This window comes from Caretta caretta, chromosome 5, assembly GCF_965140235.1.
Source record: "Caretta caretta isolate rCarCar2 chromosome 5, rCarCar1.hap1, whole genome shotgun sequence".
In the NCBI taxonomy this organism is placed as follows: Eukaryota; Metazoa; Chordata; order Testudines; family Cheloniidae; genus Caretta; species Caretta caretta.
In genome coordinates, this window is record NC_134210.1 from 102,910,211 (window position 1) to 102,928,990 (window position 18,780).

At 45.8% G+C, this 18,780-nt stretch overlaps 1 protein-coding gene across 1 annotated transcript; it reads left to right on the top strand.

The window, feature by feature from the left end:
• Positions 1 to 1,310: 1,310 nt before the first annotated feature.
• KCNV2 (potassium voltage-gated channel modifier subfamily V member 2) lies at positions 1,311 to 8,464 on the top strand. Its single transcript, XM_048849848.2, has 2 exons — positions 1,311 to 2,827; positions 6,883 to 8,464. Exons 1-2 carry the CDS (start codon positions 1,397 to 1,399, stop codon positions 7,165 to 7,167), a joined length of 1,716 nt encoding a protein of 571 aa, XP_048705805.2. The 5' UTR covers positions 1,311 to 1,396; the 3' UTR covers positions 7,168 to 8,464.
• The last annotated feature ends 10,316 nt before the right edge of the window (positions 8,465 to 18,780 follow it).

Genomic DNA, 18,780 nt, shown 5'->3' on the forward strand with positions numbered 1-18,780 from the left:
TCTCCCTATCCATCATGCCCTCCTTCACCCAAGAAGATAAAAGAAACAGCCTTTGGGAGCAGATCCTGAGAATTTGGTCAGCAGCATTACTGGGAACATGTGGTAGGGGACTTCACCTTGAACCAAGGCTAGTTTGTTAAGTTTTATATTTGGAAGCATGTTATCTTTATTTCTCTTGTAACTATTTATAGTTAACAGGCCTTAAGGGGCCATTCTGGCATCCAGGGATTCAGAGTATTGGGACACACCCTTAACCCCCTGCATTACAGCAGCTCTATACCACCTGAGGATTCCACAAAGCAGGGAGTGTCCTCATTGGGCCAAGTAATGTGGCATTAAGGCTCGTTAGCATGGCTGGAGCTATGTGAAGTTGCTGGATCAGGGCCAAGGATCTGTCCTATGATCCATTTCAATGGGTCCAGAATAATGAAGAGGAGAGTTTCGTCCTGAATGGTACCCAGCCTAATTTTACACTTAAACGTTACTGGTACGGGGAACATTAAATGGCCTTGTACCCCTTTTGCTTCTCTATGATGCGTAAAAAAGCTTGAACGTTGGGAGAAAGGGGCAGAACTGGTGGAGAAGGGAAATCTTTTTTTCTGCCTTTTAGCTTATCTTAGAAATATCAGGAGTGCCAAATCCGAGCTTCTCTGGTTTTGTTGGAGCAGTCCTTAGAGGGCCTGTATGCGCAGTGAGTTTTCTCAGCCCTTCACTGAATAGGTGGTATGTTGATTCTCCAACCGCATTTTCGTTTTGCCAAGGGAAAGTGGGACTAAATATACTCACCCACCTTTTGCAAAGAGCTTTAAGAGCGATGGGTGACCATCACTAAAGAAGGTCAATGTATAATAATGATGAATTATTTTTATGACGATTATGGAACATTCAAACAATCTGCAGCTGTGTCTGGTGAAAGGCATCGATACTGTTCCCTATTTCCCCCTCACCCTCTTTTTTCAGGTTCAGAGAATCCTGAGCGCATACAAACTGGGGGTGGGAAATGCCCTTTTTTATTAGCAATAAAACTCTGTCTTTTTCTCCTGATTATCCACAGATTTATGAATCCATAATCATTCACGTCACAGACTGAGGGAGCCGGGGCTGAAACAGGATAATAGCCTTTAAATCCCCTTCTCTGAGCACTCAGATCTTCCCTGTCAGCAAGATTAAAGCGGTCAACAGCAGTCCCCGTGTGTCTGTGTCCCTGCCTGAGCTTTAACAACAACTGGAGGTGGTGGCTGGACGGGAGAGAAATGTGAAACTGCCGCTGTGTTTGATGCTCCAGAGGGAAAGAAAGAAGCACTGTTTGTCTCAGTGGTGGTGGCAGTGGGGACTGGTGTTAGTCCCTCAGTCAGGTGGAGGCAAAGGAAGGAGAGGAGGAGGAGAGAGAAGCATCATGTTGAAGTTTAACCAAAGGAGACCATTCCCATTCTCAGACTGTAAAGGAAGGGAAGGAGCTGCAACAAATATTGTTCCCCCAGAAACCAATGCGGGAGAGGAGAAAGAAAGAATGTGCTCACAGACGAAGAGTGTGGTTTCTGCTACTACTCCATGGGCCTCTCAGTCTGTGCTGCCTGTGGGAACTGAGGGGAACTACCACTATTATGTGGAGGAGGAGGAGGAAGAAGAAGAGGAGGAAGATGAAAGGCAGCTGCAAAATCCGTCTCAGGAGAGAAGCAAGTTCTCGTCACCATTTCCCAGCCCCCCTGCCTTCTCCTCCAGAATAGCAGCGTCTGCTTCTTCCATGCTGAACATAAATGTAGGTGGCAAAAGTTACCGCCTCACCTACCAGGCAGTGGCCATCTACCCTAAGACCCGTCTGGGCCGCTTGGCCACGTCCACCGATCGCCATTGCCAGCTGGGTCTGTGCGATGACTATGCGGTTCAGGGGGATGAGTACTTCTTTGATCGGGACCCCGCTGTCTTCCAGCTGGTCTACAACTTCTACGCCTCTGGGGTGCTGCAGGTGCGCGACGAGCTGTGCCCACTCAGCTTCCTGGAGGAGCTGAGCTACTGGGGGGTGCGGCTCAAATACACACCGCGCTGCTGCCGCATCTGCTTCGAGGAGCGGCGTGACGAGCTGAGCGAGCAGCTGAAGGTGCAGCGGGAACTGCGTGCCCAGGCGGAGTCCCAGGAGAGCGAGCAGCTCTTCCACCACATGCGCTACTATGGCCCCCAGCGTTGGCGCCTCTGGAACCTAATGGAGAAGCCCTTCTCCTCTGTCAGCGCCAAGGCTATGGGGGTGGCCTCCAGCCTTTTTGTGCTCGTCTCTGTGGTGGCACTGGCTCTCAACACTGTGGAGGAGATGCAGCAGGTGGACAGGAAAAGCGGAGAGAGTCGCCCTATGCTGGAGCACGTCGAGACGCTGTGCATCGCCTTCTTCACCCTGGAGTATCTGCTGCGGCTGGTCTCCACCCCAGACCTGCGCCGCTTCGCGAGCAGCCCCCTCAATGCCGTGGATCTCATCGCCATCCTCCCCCTTTACTTCCAGCTGCTGCTGGAGTGCTTTGCAGACGATGACCAGCCCCGAGGCCGGGGCTCTCAGCACAAGCATGACATTGAGAAGGTGGGACGGGTGAGCAAAGTAGGGCAAGTGCTGCGCATCATGCGCCTGATGCGGATCTTCCGCATCCTCAAGCTGGCCCGCCACTCCACAGGCCTGCGCGCCTTCGGCTTTACCCTGCGCCAGTGCTACCAGCAGGTGGGCTGCCTCTTGCTCTTCATTGCCATGGGCATCTTCGCCTTCTCCGCCATGGTCTACTCTGTGGAGCACGACGTCTCCAGCACCAGCTTCACCAGCATCCCCCATGCGTGGTGGTGGGCTGCTGTAAGTAAATGCATTGCACTTTGCCGGGTAGCCATTGCTCCCTCCCCTGCGAGACTGGCTGCCTGTCTTGAAAACAGCAGGGCCATCCCAGATTTGTGAACATCTGTTCCGAATTCGGAGCTTTGCTTTTGCAGGACATGAGCTCTCGCACACACACACTCACCTCTGCTGCAAGCTTACATCGGTTACTGCATCAGGGTATAATCAGTGAAGCAGAGCTGGAAGTCAGTGGCTATTTGTGACTATGCCACACACATCCGCTTCCACTGCTGCTCATTAAAGAAAGGGGAGGAGGATTTGTATGTGGGTGGGGGAAGTGTAGCATTTCTTTCTAGTGTCAGCATTGCAGAGAAGTATACTGCTAATAGTTTGGGATAAATGTATTGTACAGAGTTCCCCCCCCCCTTTTGGGGGGAGTTTGTAAAAGGCTGCACTGACCCAGCATGACAAAAAAGGTTGTTCTGATTACATCTCTCAACATTTAAATCCTCCAACTTTATGGAAGTTGAAGTAGCTGCAGATGCCTCGCCCTGTAAAATATTTTGTAATGGGCAGTTGTCCAACAGTAGGTGGCATCTCTACAACACACTCAAAATGGCATTTGGTTGTAATTTATACAATACCAGTGGCAGACAAAAATAGATCAGGTGGGGTCTGAATGGCTCAAGGGATTAGTAATGGGATACAGAGCCATTTGCATCTAGGTCACTAGTTTCAATCTAGTATAGGTCAGTAGTGACAGGAAGTTGATGACATGACATGTCATGGCTGTTTAGGAGGAATGAGTAGGTGGTCTCAGGCTAGTTCCTAGTGGGCAGAGGTTCATATTGCAAAATCACCAGTGGCATGGTTGCTGGTGGTCTTAGCTGAGAGGCCAGAGACTGGGCTGACATGGAACCTGAGGAACCTTTTCATCTTTAGTGTTTACACTTGTGGATGAGGTTTGAGACACAGGGGCAAATCTGCACAGGGAATCTTTCACAGCCATTGTCTGTGCTGTACTTGTGACTAAACAGAGGACTTCAGTCTGTTGCACAGCATTTCCCAAAATGGGGGACGCACTCTCTTTGGCTGAGCCAGGGCCCATTTGTACAGATTTTCCCCATGCTGCCCTACTATCATGGCAGGGCTGAAGGCTGGCCCACCACTGACTTTACTCCGAGGTGCTGACTGAGTACCCCTAAAAGCCAAGCTAGGAGAGCCTATGCATTAGCAGTGTCCCACAGAACCTTTCTTCTCAGCCACAGCATTAAACATGCAGGGACTCATAGTTTGGGGGTTGGGGAGGAAGAGATTGTTCCTTTGCGAAGTGGTCTGCAGAATGAAAGAGCAGGAAGGCCACAGGTCTATTGTTATTCTGTGATAGCTGTGGCAGGACAGCATGGTGCATGCTAGATTGTCAAACTAGAGTGAGAAACAGACACGCATGGTAATATGGCTAGTACTGAAAGAACAAAGGGCTCAAATCTCAGTTGCAGCCAGTATCGTCTGGGAGGAGCATTTGTGGGGAGAAGGGATGCAAAGGCTCTGCTTGCAGTTCCCTGATTCTAGGGCCAGTCCTAGCCCCAAAAACAACAAGGAGTCCAGTGGCACCTTAAAGACTAACAGATTTCTTTGGGTATAAGCTTTTGTGGGTAAAACCCACTTCTTCAGATGCATAGTTAGGGCTACTCCTTTTTACAGCAGCTGACTCTGGTCTATAAGGAGCCATGGGTCAACTCAGAATAGCCAAACCGCAAGTCTGCTGGCCACATCCCTGACAGACACCCCAGACTGTGGGCTACAGCTGTGCACTTCTTTTCTGGCTCTCTGCCAGCTCTGGAAGCTCTAGCTTGGGAGGCCGAGCTCCTTTCCAGTCCTTTTGCATCACTCCAGCTACCAGCAGAAAAATCTAGTCGCATTATTTTTTAACTTCATGTGCTGAGTGCCCCTGAGCCTGGCTACTGGGGTGCCCAGCACATATTGGAAAAGTTACTGGAATGCAACATTTTGCCTTTGCAGGTTCCCGTTTAATCAACAGATATAGTACACCCAGAGGTTATAAATTTCATGCTGAACACTCCAGTGGAATATTAGGACAGTAAACCAAGACCCATGGGTGCCATTTTTCTGCATATATCCAGTTGCATACATCCAATCATTCATAGAGCCGGGAAGCAGTAAAAATACATACAGCCCAATCCTGCAAACACTTATTGATGCGAATAGTCTTTATTCATCCAAGTATTCCTGTTAGACTTAATGGGATTCTGTTAAAAAAGGTTTGTACATAAGAGCAAGGGTTTGCAGGTCTGTCTTTAATGTGCAAATAGTAATTACGTGGCATGGCTCTCTTTTACCCCCATGCATTATAGGAAAAAATTAAGAGATTCAGATAAGTTAAATAGTGGATAGCTTTGTCAGTCACACACACAAATGATTATATCCTCAAAATTCTCATGTGTAATACAAGAGTGAATGTAAGAGGACTAAACCCTTAGCACAGGATAATAATCTTGTAGGGGCTATGGTAGATATATATCTTGCTTTCAGCTCAGTATTTGAAGATATTGAGCCTTTATGATCATTCAATGCCGGTGACTTCAGTGCTATTAAACCAAATGCCTAATGCCTTTTATGGTACAGGTGCAGCCCCATGTAATCTACTGTTTCATTCATCTGAAATAACATTCTGTCTAAAAGGTGAGAAGCTGGCACACTGCCTGCCATAATGTTCAAAAATTAATTCAGTGCTCTAATCACAAGAGCACTGGGCTGGGACTACACCTTCCTGTGTTTTAGCCATTTCTGCTAGCATGTTTCTTATTATTATTATACACAGACACAGGATTATGAACTAAATGAAAACAAAGTTCACAAACATCAAAATGTATGTAGTAGACGTAGACTGGTAATTCCCTCTTGGGCTCTATTCTAGACCAAATGTTATTGGGGCAGTTCTAACTGTTGAAGTATTTCATGTCAATGTAAAAGCCAGCATAATACCTTCCCCATCAGTGTATGGCAGAGCAGGAAAAAAAATGCTCCTGGATGAAGAAGGGCATTCATTAAAGTCTCAGAAGAGCTATGGATAACGAGATGGCAAGATTCACACTTTCACGTAATATGGTGATGTCTAAAGAATTATTTCCTGAACTTTAAAAATGATTTCACTGAAACAGCTATGGTTGTCACTGAGATCTGGTGTCAAAAGTCCCAGGGCAATCCTATGCACTCAGCCACCATCCCCTCTGTGCCTGGAACATGGCAGAATTTGAGCAGGAAGAATAATCACTCACTTACTGACATACACTTCAAACAAAACAAACTTTTAAGCAGCTGAAAAGGCTCTTTGTTATTTAGACACTTCCTTAGTCTCCTTATTTTAAAAAAAATCCATATTAAAATGAGCTGATGAACCGTTCTTCCCAGATGCAAGTGTTTTAAAATGTATTTCACTGCTAGCGGACACACCTCAAGTCTGGGACCTGCTCTTCACCACATTCACCACTTTATGCACCTAACAGGTAAAGGTAAAATTCACTTCACACATACTTCACCCTCAAAGCCCAAGTTATTGGGCTGAAGTGAATGGGGGTTGGGGGGGGGAGGGGTGAAGACCAGTCCGTTCCTTAAAAACAGGGTAAGGGCACAAGGCTGTCATGCAGCTTCAACCCAGCCTCTACTGCAGCTAGTTGCACAGAGTGGTAGGTCACTGGATGGGTCTGGTCATAAATCTGTGTCCATGCTCCTGGACCTAACACACACTACCATCTATGCAGACCGGCTTGTGGTTGGCTCAGGGATGCTGTCTGCAGCACACAGTGGAATCCAGAGGTCTTCCTAATTACAACAGTGGGGTTAATTATTTAAGGATAGTTTTTACACTTTGGGATGGTAGCCTGTGGGGGAACAATGTAGAGTCAGTGTGTAATAATTCAGGCTTTTAGTATACAAGTGTTCAAAATATCTTAACTGTGCTGAAAAATCCGTATTCCCCAGCTGGCTAGATTAAAGAAAGGTGTGTGTGTGCGCTCCTCTGTTTGGCTAATAGATTACTATTGATTTGCCTATAGGTCAGCATCTCTACAGTGGGCTATGGTGACATGTGTCCAGAAACTCACCTCGGATGCCTGTTTGCTTTCCTCTGCATTGCTTTTGGAATAATTCTGAATGGAATGCCCATCTCCATCCTCTACAATAAATTCTCAGACTATTACAGCAAACTGAAGGCCTATGAGTATACAGCTGTAAGGAAGGAAAGAGGCAAGATTGACTTTATACGACGAGCCAGGAAGAAAATGTCTGAGTGCTGTGAAGAAGGCCCAACCCATTATTTACCAAGGCCTAGATACAATTAATACTCCAGGAAAGATAAAGGGACAGAGGAGCAGAAGGGGAAAGCAGAGGAAACACTATTACAACGGATCACCCAAGTCAAATAAAGATAAAGCAACAGCTCTAAAAGGAATAAGAAAATACTGAAGGCAAATCTCAAACTTTAGTCTTTTTAAAAAATTACAGATCTATTTTACTAGTTTCTTCTCAGCGTCTTTTTGCTGGTGCTCATTCTTACAGCAGCAATGAGCCTGGTTTATATGTGCGATGCCAGCGTCGATGGCGCTCGATGAATTATCCAGCCAGAGACTTTGAGTTGTATAGCTGAAGCAGGGCTGTAACGCCATGCCTGATACACATCCTACAATAATGACCCACCATGGCCAAATCAAAAGAAACCGAGTCTGTTCCCATGCAGTGGCTGCTACTCAGCAATAGGCAGGATGACTCTTACCTCAAAAATTAAACAGATGTAGAAGGGGGGAAAATATATTGCTTTGCAGTGCAGAAATAGGTTATGTATTAGGTTTTTAAACATGGTGCGGACACAGATAGTATGGACCCGCTATAGCTACATCAGTTGCTTTCACATATAAACATCTTTCTTAGGTTTTTGGACCTTATTTGTCCTATACCACATAGTTCATGGTTCGATTTGCCAATATTATTTTTAATGCAGCCTTGCAGAATTGTACTTGCTTCCTGGCCCAGAGCGAGTAACTTTAGGAGTGAGAAAAATGTTGATTTTATTCTTTTTTGTTTTTTCCATTAATATCTGCCCTAATGGCAAAGAACTGGTTAGTAAGTTTGGCTAAACATTTGTGATAGATTTCCAAGCCCATTTTAATGCAAAAAAATCTGTTTAAGAATACAGATGTAAACTAAATGTACTTTATATGAGCAACCGTGTTTAATGTTAATATCGTCTATTAGTGTGTTAAGAACTATATGGGTTAGTTGTGGTTCAGATCTAAGTTAAAATACAGTTCTGAAAACATAAGAGCGGGCATACTGGGTCAGACCAAAGGTCCATTTAGCCCAGTATCCTGGCTTCTGACAGTAGCCAATGCCAGGTGCTTCAGCGGGAATGAACAGAACAGGTAATCAGCAAGTGATCCATCCCCTGTCACCCATTCCCAGCTTCTGGCAAACAAAGCAAAGGACACCATCCCTGCCCATCAAAAGGGAAAGGACATGGTTAGCTAATAGGGCATTTTCTTCCCCAGGATCTTAGCAATAGATCTTCCAGTAGTTTTGAAACTATACTTATAAGAAAAGAAGCATTTGAATTTGTTTCAACATTGATAAAATCATAATAAATGAGGATATGAGTATACATTGATCCGCTTGATAGAATTATGTACATACTGAGGAGCTAATTCTCTCTCTCTGTCTCTCACACACACCCCCAATCACTTTCAGTAGTATTGTATTCCATGAGAACATCATTTTAAATCAATGGGCTTATTTGCATAACAAGGTCTACCTAACGCCCTATTAGTAAGAATAGCCCCTTGCGCACACACACACACACACACCCCCGCGGCCCTGCCTCGGGGGCAGAGGGAGGTGGCCTCTTGAGAGCTAGGGGGGCTGGGACTTGAAGGCACGGGGAGGGAGCCCCTGGGAGCTCAGTGGACATGCAGGGGTTCTAAGGGGACAGGGAGCCCCCCCACACCCCAGGAACTTGAGGGATTGGGACCTGGGAGTACAGGGAAGAACCCCCAAGGAGCTAGATGGCCATGGAGTGCTAAGGGGACAGGGAGGGACCCCTCTGGGCCCTTGAGGGACTGGGAGCTGGCCGCTGGGGAAAAGCGGGAACCTGGAGGCACAGGGAGAGATCCCCTGGGGACTGTGGGGGGGCTGGCCCCCGAGGGCACATGGAGGGGGTCCCTGGGAGCTGAGCAGTGGGGACCTGGAGGCACAGGGAAGGCCCATCGCATCGCAGAGCTGGTAGGGGGTTGGAGGCACAGGGAGACTGCCCTGACCACTAGGCTCAAAGCTGTGAGGGCTCACCCTACTCCTCCTCCCCATGTCCCCCCCCCCCAGCCATTTTGTGTAAGCTCAGCCATGGGGCCAATTCGGTAGGTGAGCGCTGAACCCACGCACTGGCTCAGGCCCTACAGGTCGAGCCCTGTAGCCCCACGGCCAGCCGCTTTATCTCCGTGAACCGTTCCTGCAGGTGCAGGTTCACATTTTGCAGCTGCCCTGGGCTCTGGCAGTTAGCGTCAGGCAGGCAGCTGTGATGAACCGCGGCATGGATCCTCCACATGCCCGGGACAGAGGGGCAGGGACACGGGCCAGAGCCTGCTTGGCCCCCCCGCCCAAGGTAGGTAGAGGGGCCACTACGGCTCCCCACAGCTACCCGACCGGGCTGCAGGGAGGAGGGATGCGTCGGAGCCTGAATCCGGCCCCTGGTGCAGAGCCCCTGTCGAGCTGTGGAAATCCACATGTGCAAATATCTGCAGATAATTTTTGCGGATCGGATGTGGATACACATTTGCGTATCCATGCAGGGCTCTACTTCCAGGCTAATTAGGCAGGCACTTAAATCCTTGTGTGAATCTAGCTTTAGGTGCATTCATTTAAAAAGTCTTCATTATTCTTACCTCCTCTTCCACTCACAAAGGCTTCCATGTGTGTACTCAGTGTACTAAGCTTACTAAAATGAAAGTCACGTACTGTATGTCAAGGATCTTAAAACCATCCAGTGTAGCCTTGGGTGTTTGGACACCATGAGGACAACAGTAGTTGGATAATTGAAGGAATCTTCCATGCTTGTAGTAAACATCAGAGGAAATACGAGGAGGGGCAGACCATAAGACCTTAGCTAGAAGTCCTTGTTTTGTGTAACAGAGAATTTGGGATAGTTAAGATGGTGGGTTTTTTCATGGCATTGTGAAATTAAAATTCTGTCCTGTTAATGTGCCATGTTTGAGTTTGTTGCATTGTAAGCTATTACAGATACTAATGAGCCCTTGAGGGAGGCTAAAAATACATTATTTCCATGTGTTTCAATGCAGGCTTAGCGAAGATCTTCACTCCAGTATTCAAGGGAGCAGCCAGTGTTCAAGATGGACTGGTCTCATCCATTAGAACAATTAATTATTGTTCCCCCCACCTTATTTTAACCCTACAGGATTAAAAGGAAAAGCAGACCTCCAACGTTTCAGCCCCCAACATTAAAAGAAAGCCGCATTGGAAAGAGCTTTTGCACAGATGCTTGTCTGAAAAGATCATCACTCTGTAGGTGCAATTAAGCATATAAGTTTATTTTTCTAATGTAGAAATATAGCTGTTGAAGGGGCAACCAAAGAATAATAATTTAATGGGGATCTGGTACTAGTCCCGTGCCTCCAAAGCAAGTAGTAATTTTTTATCTTAAACTAGGCAGTTTTAGGTTTAAGAATCATAAAGAGAGTTATCTAAAAAAGTTCAAATTTTTAAAAAATGAAGGGACTTTATTAAAACCCAAGATAATGGAAACCTCTTTTGCTCACTTCAGATAGCTTAAAAAATATCTTTAGCTGTTTTGGTTACTGAGTTTGTCCTATTTTTATGTAACCTAAATTATATTTGTGCCCTGCTTATCTGTTACTTACATAACCTTTATTAACTTTCTTATTTACTAGTAGAGAAATTGGACAATATACAACAGTCATTTAGGACTTTAGCTTGGATTGGTAAATGAAAGGTCGAAGGCACAGAGGTTGTTGGTTTTTTAATGTATTTTGGAACACATAATTTAAAGTAATTTAATAAAAATAGTCTGAGTAACCTAAAAATAATCCAGGTGACTTTAGACAGGGGATTAGCAAACACCTCATTATAAAGCTACTGACAGTTGATGTTCAATTCCACTCCATAAAGCGATTTTGGAAGAATGGCAGTGTGAGGTTCCATATTTACTGTCTCAGTAAATTCCACATCTAGTTTGCTCAGTTTACAAGCAAAAGAATTTTTCCCTCCCTTAACTGCTGCCTATGCAAACCCAGGCTGTGATCTGAAAGTCAAGTTCTGTTCTGTCCTTCCTACCCATTGTTACCAGTAATAATGATTCTGCATAGTAAGTTTTCTCCTCATTGTGTAACCCGATTGCCTTAATTGATTTTGGTAGGTGAAACTGGCTGGAATATGTCTACTGCTAATTGACCCGTGGCCACTGGGAGCTGCGGACAGCCAATGTAAACAAACTGTTGGATTACCCTGACAGGCCACAGGTGTCCACCACTGCTTTAAGGCAACAGCATGTGCTGGAAGCAGGTTAAAACCAGAACTAAGAGCACTGCACGGTTAACACCAGATTTTACCTGGGTTCTACCCCACTACTGTCCATACAGAAAACTCTATGATCTGGGTTTGGAGATGCTTTAAGACAGGGGTTCTCACAACAAAATTTTTGGTGGCCTCAAAGTGTGGCTACCAACTCTTGCTGGTGGCCACTATGACAATTTTTCCTAAAATACTTAATTAACTTTAGAAAAAATATATAAATATGAACATATACATGTCCAAATCATTGTAATCTATGTAGGGTTGTTTTTTGGTTTTTTTTTGCAGACAACAATAAAAATCATGTACTGTTGTCTCTGTTCTTTACTAGACCTAAACAGAATAGATATGGTGCTTTGCATGTTCTTGTCTTATTGTTTCTTTTGGTTGCATTTTTGTTTTAGCCTTGCTAGCTAGTAAGTCTACTTCTGTAAAAAATGGTATTTTTATGTTTGTTAATATCACTTTTCACAGCAGCAGACTTGTTAGCTAGCTGGGAGGCAGTGAAACATGATATTAACAAACATACAGATATCACTTTTCACAGCAGACTTACTCAGCCCTGGCAAGCTGAGGGACAAATTAAGGGCTTGTCTACACTACGCACTGGATCAGCAGGCAGTGATCGATCCAGCAGGAGTCGATTTATCGCATCTACGTGATAAATTGGCCGCTGAGCACTCTCCTGTTGACTCCGGTACTCCACCAGAACGAGGAGCGTAAGTGGAGTCGATGGGAGAGCGTCTGCTGTTGACTTACCGCAGTGAAGACACCGCAGTAAGTAGATATAAGTACATTGACTTCAGCTACCTTACACACATAGCTGAAGTTGCGTATCTTAGATAGACCCTGCGCAGTAGTGTAGACAAGCCCTAAGTCTTGAATGAGGAGGTAGGGAGGGAGGCAGCGGGGGCCATGGTGATGGGGTGGATGGGTCAGGGGATGGAGCGCACCAGGCCCTGCAGCTGGGGGCCTGAGTCTGTGGACAGAGATGAATTTCCCCACTCTTTTTACTTGCATAAGACAATGTCGATGCCTAAAAACTTCCCAAAAAGTCACTGCACAAAACAGAGCTGATTCCAGGCACTGGCCCAGGGAACTCAGGGATTTGTTTAATATTCAGCCTGCATGTTTCAAAAAGGTCAGTGAATGTTTTTACAATTTCACTGCCATTTTTTTTCCTTTTAGGCCAGGGCCCACATGTTCCAAGTTTAAAAGGAAGTGTAGATAAAATAAGAAAGTGCCAAAACCCAATTAACAAAAGAAAGAAAAACAAAAACCATCACCACAGCTGACCAGTGAATCTGATGGCACAAGCTAAAGTTACTTTAATGGTAAGTTGAACGTACTAAGCTTTCGACCAGCTTCACTAATCTTCATCTTTTTGCTGATAGGATTAACAGGCAGCGAACAATGCACATTCTCAAAATCACAAACATGTGTTTCTCTGCTTTAAAACAAGATATGGCCGGAGCCAAATGGCAAGCTCGGGAGCTGTAATGGAATGGTGGATCAGAAAGCCAAAATGAGCTGGCTTTCTGAGTAAATTCTTATTTTGCTGCATGGGGGGCTATATGAATTAGTAACTCTCCATGCACTGGAAGCAATACAAAATCCTTTATGACAGAGCTGATTTAATGTAAATCTCTTATCTGGTCTCCCAAGAGCCCAGGATGCAAAATGCAGTGCTTTTAGCACCCATTGCTCAGACAAATTACGCCTCTCTGAACACTTTCAATGGCTCTCTCTTGTCTTCTGCATCAAGTTCAGCCTTCTCATCCTCCTCTTCAGAATTCTGCCCCTGGCTACATCTCTGCTCTCTTGTCCCCTTTGCTACACCAACACATTCTACCACATCACTCCCTTGCTTCTGTGCTGTCTTTCATGCTGCTTTCTAGGCCTGAAATGACATCCCTGACCCAAAGTGCCAGGTGCCGACTCCTCTCCTCATTCAAACCCCTCCTTCAAGTTCACCTCATTCACAAAGCCCACCAATGTTGTGTCAATAACAATGCTGACAATCACCCTAAAAATATGGCCCTCTAAACTAGAACCATCCCCTAGTCCAGTGGTTTTCAAACTTTTTTTCTGTGGACCCAACTGAAGAAAATTGTTGATGCCCAACAGAGCTGGGGATGAGGGGTTTGGAGTGTGGGAGGGGCTCAAGGCTGGGGTGGGGTGGGGCCAGGAATGAGGGGTTCAGGGTGTGGGAGGGGACTCTGGGCTGGGGATGATAGGATTGGGGTGCAGGAAGGGTTTTGGGTTTGGAAGGGGTCAGGGCTGGGGCAGGGGATTGGGGTGTAGACGTATCTCCAGCAGCTCCCAGTAAGTGGTGCAGCCGGGGTTCAGAGGCAGGTTTCCCACCTGTCCTGGCACCGCGGACCGCGCTGCGCCCCGGAAGGAGCCAGCAGCAAGTTCGGCTCTCGCCCACAGACACCACCCCCCACCCCTCCCAGTTCCCATTGGCCGGTTTCTCGGGGCAGGGGCAGCGTGCGGATCCCTGTGGCCCCCATGCCTAGAAGCCGGACCCACTGCTGGCCGCTTCCAGGGCGCAGTGCGGTGTTGAAACAGGTAGGTCCTATCCTGCCTTAGCTGGGCAGCACCGCCGATGGGACTTTTAACGTCCTGGTTGGCGGTGCTGACTGGGAGCAACCCAGTGCCTGACATGCGGCGACCCAGTACTGGGTCACGACCTGAAGTTTGAAAAACACTGCGCTAGGCCCCTCTGCACATTTTGGGTATGATTTATGGTTTTGTCTGTTTATGCTCTCAAGCTGTTTCATATTAGGGACTACACTTAAGATACCGCTCAAGCTGCATGGACCTTGCCTATACTGGGAAAAACACCATGTTAAAATTAGGGTGAGTTAATCGCGTGAATAAACTGCGATTATCGCCAACCCTAATATAAAACTAAATATTTTCCCCATCATACTGTTTAAATCTGAATGTATAGTACTATAGTAAATGAAACAATGAATTCACACTACTCTTTCGGGTAACGTTGATCAGTAATTCGGCTCTTGAACCACTGAGGTCTGAGTATCACTGACCTAGAAGGAAAATCATTTTTCTTCTGGCTAGGTGTTTTAACATAAATAAGAGCTCTAAATTCCTGAAATATTCTTGTAACAAGCCATTTTCTTCTCTATTAGAAAAACAATAGTTAACAGTACACGCTAAGTACTGGCAATATTGTAAGTTACATTATCTAACGTATGTAACATGAGTGGCTCACCGGGTACAATATTTCAGAGAGGGAAGAACAAGGAAATACTATCAATGTCTTTTAATCACCATGTCTATCAATCTCCATCTCCCCACACAAAGGAGGTCCCACAGCAGACGAGGAAATGAACGACATGGTGTCTGTTAGTTTCACCAGGGATCAGGAAAAATTATCTCCCCTCCTCTGCCCCCCAGTGTCAAATCCTTTTTCTTTATAAGTAATTTATGATTTACATATTGCATATGAATAATTCCTTAACCCTCAAAAAAAGTCCCTTTCATAATAGATGTGAAAAATCTTCCTCCCCATCTCAGACAATCAGTTTTCAGAGATGTTGTGTGACACTAACAGTAGTTTGACTTGTTTCTTATGTGAAAACAGTAGAAATTTTAACATAAGCGTAACAACAATTTATTGCAGTGCCAAGAGGCCCCTTTATGTTAACTGCTGCAAACACATGGTAAGAGACAGTCCTTGCTCCAAAGAGCTTGCACTCCAACTTTCCTTGGTAGCTGCCAGTAGATGTTCTAATAAAAACCAAACACTTGAAAACAAAAACGAACTTCAAGCCAAGTGGTCATATTTGCACAGGATACAAAAGGAGGAATAACCTAATAGGAATTCAGGAGAAAGAATTGAGTGAAAGTGTCTCTAGATAGAGAAACAAGACATGAGAAATATATAATCAAATTATGAATCAAACAACAGCAATCAGTTCTAGAGGCATTAGGATAATTTTGAGGTAGGAGGAGAGGAAGATATGGGGCTGTTCAGTCAGAGGTACTAGTATGTGGAATTGAAGAAAGTAAAGACCTACCAGGATAATATAAGCAAATATTCGTATACAACTTTGCAATTCAGTCTACCACTGGTTATCTTTAGTGGTACCTTATTTTCTCTAACGCCTGTAAGTTCTCTGGACAGAGAAATATTCATATATGCCAGACATTTTTCTTTGATTGTGAGGCAGTTGAGGAAAGTAGCTAATGATCTATTATTCCATCATTGCTATCATTACTCACTCAGTCACAAATGCTGCTACATGTTTCTGTCAGGTTCGTTATTTAGGGCAGTAATTTTGGAAACACTTCACTACAGTTTAAATTCATTATCTGATGCTAATCAAAACTGTTCCACTGTCACAAGAGAAAATCCAGTTAAAGAAATGGATGAGTTGCAACAGTCCTTCAATAGCTGATCCTGGAATGGATACGTGTACGAACATTTGATGTCACTGCCAACTAGGTCTAATTGGGATTAACCTTTAAGTGTTTACTACTATTTATAAGATTAAGTGGGATCAGAAAGAAGCATAGTCAGCACAGTATGGCCACATCAGTAGATATGAACTGAGATAATGGTGGAATCTATTTGCTTTAATTATGACATGCAAGTGTGCACTTCCAGGTTTAATTAACCTAATATTCTATTTATTGGTTAGGACTTTTGGTTTCACAACACAACAGAGTTCTTTATACAGTAACTCCTCCCTTAACATCGTCCCAGTTAATGTTTCGTTGTTACGTTGCTGACCAATTAGAGAATTTGCTCATTTAAAGTTGCGCGATGCTCCCTTACAACGTTGTTTGGTAGCCACCTGCTTTGTCCACGGCTTGGGGAAAGAGCAACCTGTTGGAGGTAGCTGGTGGGTCCTTGGAACCAGGGTGGACCAGCAGCCCCCCATCACCTCCCCTAAATTCTGCGTGCGGCAGCCACCCAGCAGGCTATCAATTGCCGGGCAGTTCAGCTGTCCCTCCCCGCATTGCCCTGTGCTGCTCCTGGGAGCCTCCTGTTTGCTGTGCAGCGGAGGGGCAGAGAAGGGGTGCTAATATCAGGGTTTCCCCCTCCCCCTGCTCCTTTATCCATCTCCACAGAGCAGAGGAAGGGGGATGGACACAACAGGGCTCAGGACAAAGGGAGCTTGCTGGCAGCAGCTGCTGTCTCAACTTGCTGATCTCTCTCTGCCATGCTGTCTCCCCTCCCTCCATTCCTGCTGCCTTGTAGAATGTGAGGCTACACTAACAATGTGTTAACGCTTGAGGGCTCAGCCGAGTGCTAGTTCATCATTTAGCAGTAAGGCATTCCCTAAGAAATATCCCACCCTCTGACTTCACCACCTCAACCAAGCTTCAGAATAATTTCCCTGGCACCTAACCCCCCCACTTACATTAATTCTTATGGGGGAAATTGGATTCGCTTAACATCATTTTGCTTAAAGTAGCATTTTTCAGGAACATAATTACAACGTTATGCGAGGAGTTACTGTATAGCGTGTTATTCTGTGGATAGCTGGAAAGCAAGAGAGATTTGCTTCTCATGAAGATTACACAATGTGTTTCATTTGTTTTAGGATATATGTGTATTAAACATAAAACTAGAAATTAATGCAGATAATAGAACCTGGGCACAACACAGCAACACTGAATGGTTTTTGTTCCCTTAATTTTTTGCATGCTGATGCCAGAATTGTTAAATTTTCATGTGTAAGGCCAGGCACCGGAACCCACATTTAGACACCCTAAATAGGTAGCCTGATTTTCATAGATGAGCCCTGAAGCTCCTACTGAAAAGTTTAGTCTGAAAAAGAACATGTGCAACTCTACATATTTGCACATTAAATTGATGCTCAAAAGCAACCCAGCACCCTAAAAGAAGTTTTCCATTTTAATAAGGTACAAGTTATTCTTTTACTAGCGAAATAATCTTTGTCTAGATCAGGGGTGGGCAAACGTTTTGGCTCGAGGGCCACATCTGGGAATAGAAATTGTATGGTGGGCCATTAATGCTCACAAAATTGGGGCTAGGGTGCGGGAAGGGATGACAGCTCTGGTTGGGGGTGTGGGCTCCAGGGAGGGGCCAGAAATGAGGAGTTCAGGGTGCGGGAGGGGACTCTGGGCTAGGGCAGGGGAGTAGTGTGTGGGGGTTCAGGCTCTGTCTCGGGGTGCGGGCTCCAGGGTGGGGCTGGGGATGAGGAGTTTGGGGTGTGGGAGGCTCTGGGCTGGGACTGAGGGGTTCAGAGGGCAGGAAGGGGATCAGGACTGGGGCAGGGGGTTGGGGTGCAGGAAAGGGTCCAGGCTCCGGTGGGGGTGCAGGCTCTGGGGTGAGGCTGGGGTTAGGGTGCGGGAGGGTGCTCTGAGCTGGGATTGAGGGGTTCAGAGGGTGGGAAGGGGATCAGGGATGGGGCAGGAGGTTGGGGCACAGGGGTGCAAGCTCTGGGTGGCGCTTATCTCAAACAGCTCCCGGAAGCAGTGGCTATGTCCCCACCCTGGCTCCTATGCGGAACCGTGGCCAGGCAGTTCTGCGTGCTGCCCTGTCCGCAGGCACTGCCCCTGCAGATCCCATTGGCCGCAGTTCCCGGCCAATTGGAGCTGTGGGGGCAGCACGCAGAGCAGAGCCCCCTGGATTCCCCTACACAAAGGAGCCGGAGCGGGGCCATACAGCTGCTTGTGGGGGCAGCGTGGAGTGGCCCCCGACCCTGCTCCCTGGCTAGAACGCTGGAGTGGGGCAAGCCCCAGACCCCGCTCCCCAGCGGGAGCTCGAGGGCTGGCTTAAAATGTCTAGACCGTCGGTTGTAGTTTGCCCACCCCTGGTTTAGATATAAACCTTTTAGAAAAACCTAATTTGTCATGTATTTCAATTCAGTAACAGCTATACAATTTACAATCAAAGTTATATTATTCATTATCTTAAACCAAAGGAAGTTATATTTTACCAGAAAACAATGGTTAAATATTTGCTGTTATAAATATGGCAAATTTTTAATATACATCCCTTCAAGATTGCCAAAAGTTTCAAGCCACTTCAAGGTTTCATTCTTCAAGTGATAATTTCTGAACTTGCACTATTAACTCATACTTTTTATATAAATACTTGCAGATACTATGTTACATTTCCTGAGTTATAAGTTCATGTAATTAAAAGCTGCAATACTGCACAAGTACACGAGGTAAAAATACTGTCACAATGCAAACCTTAACCCTGAGTTTCCTGATTTTGGGGAGATTAAAACCTCAACAGTATTGCACTAACTATGGGCCCAGTGCTGCTCTCAGGAAAGTAAAATTCCATTAATTTACTAAGAGCAGGGATGGGCTCAAATACTAGGGCTTGGATCCTGCATGCTTTTCTCTCAATG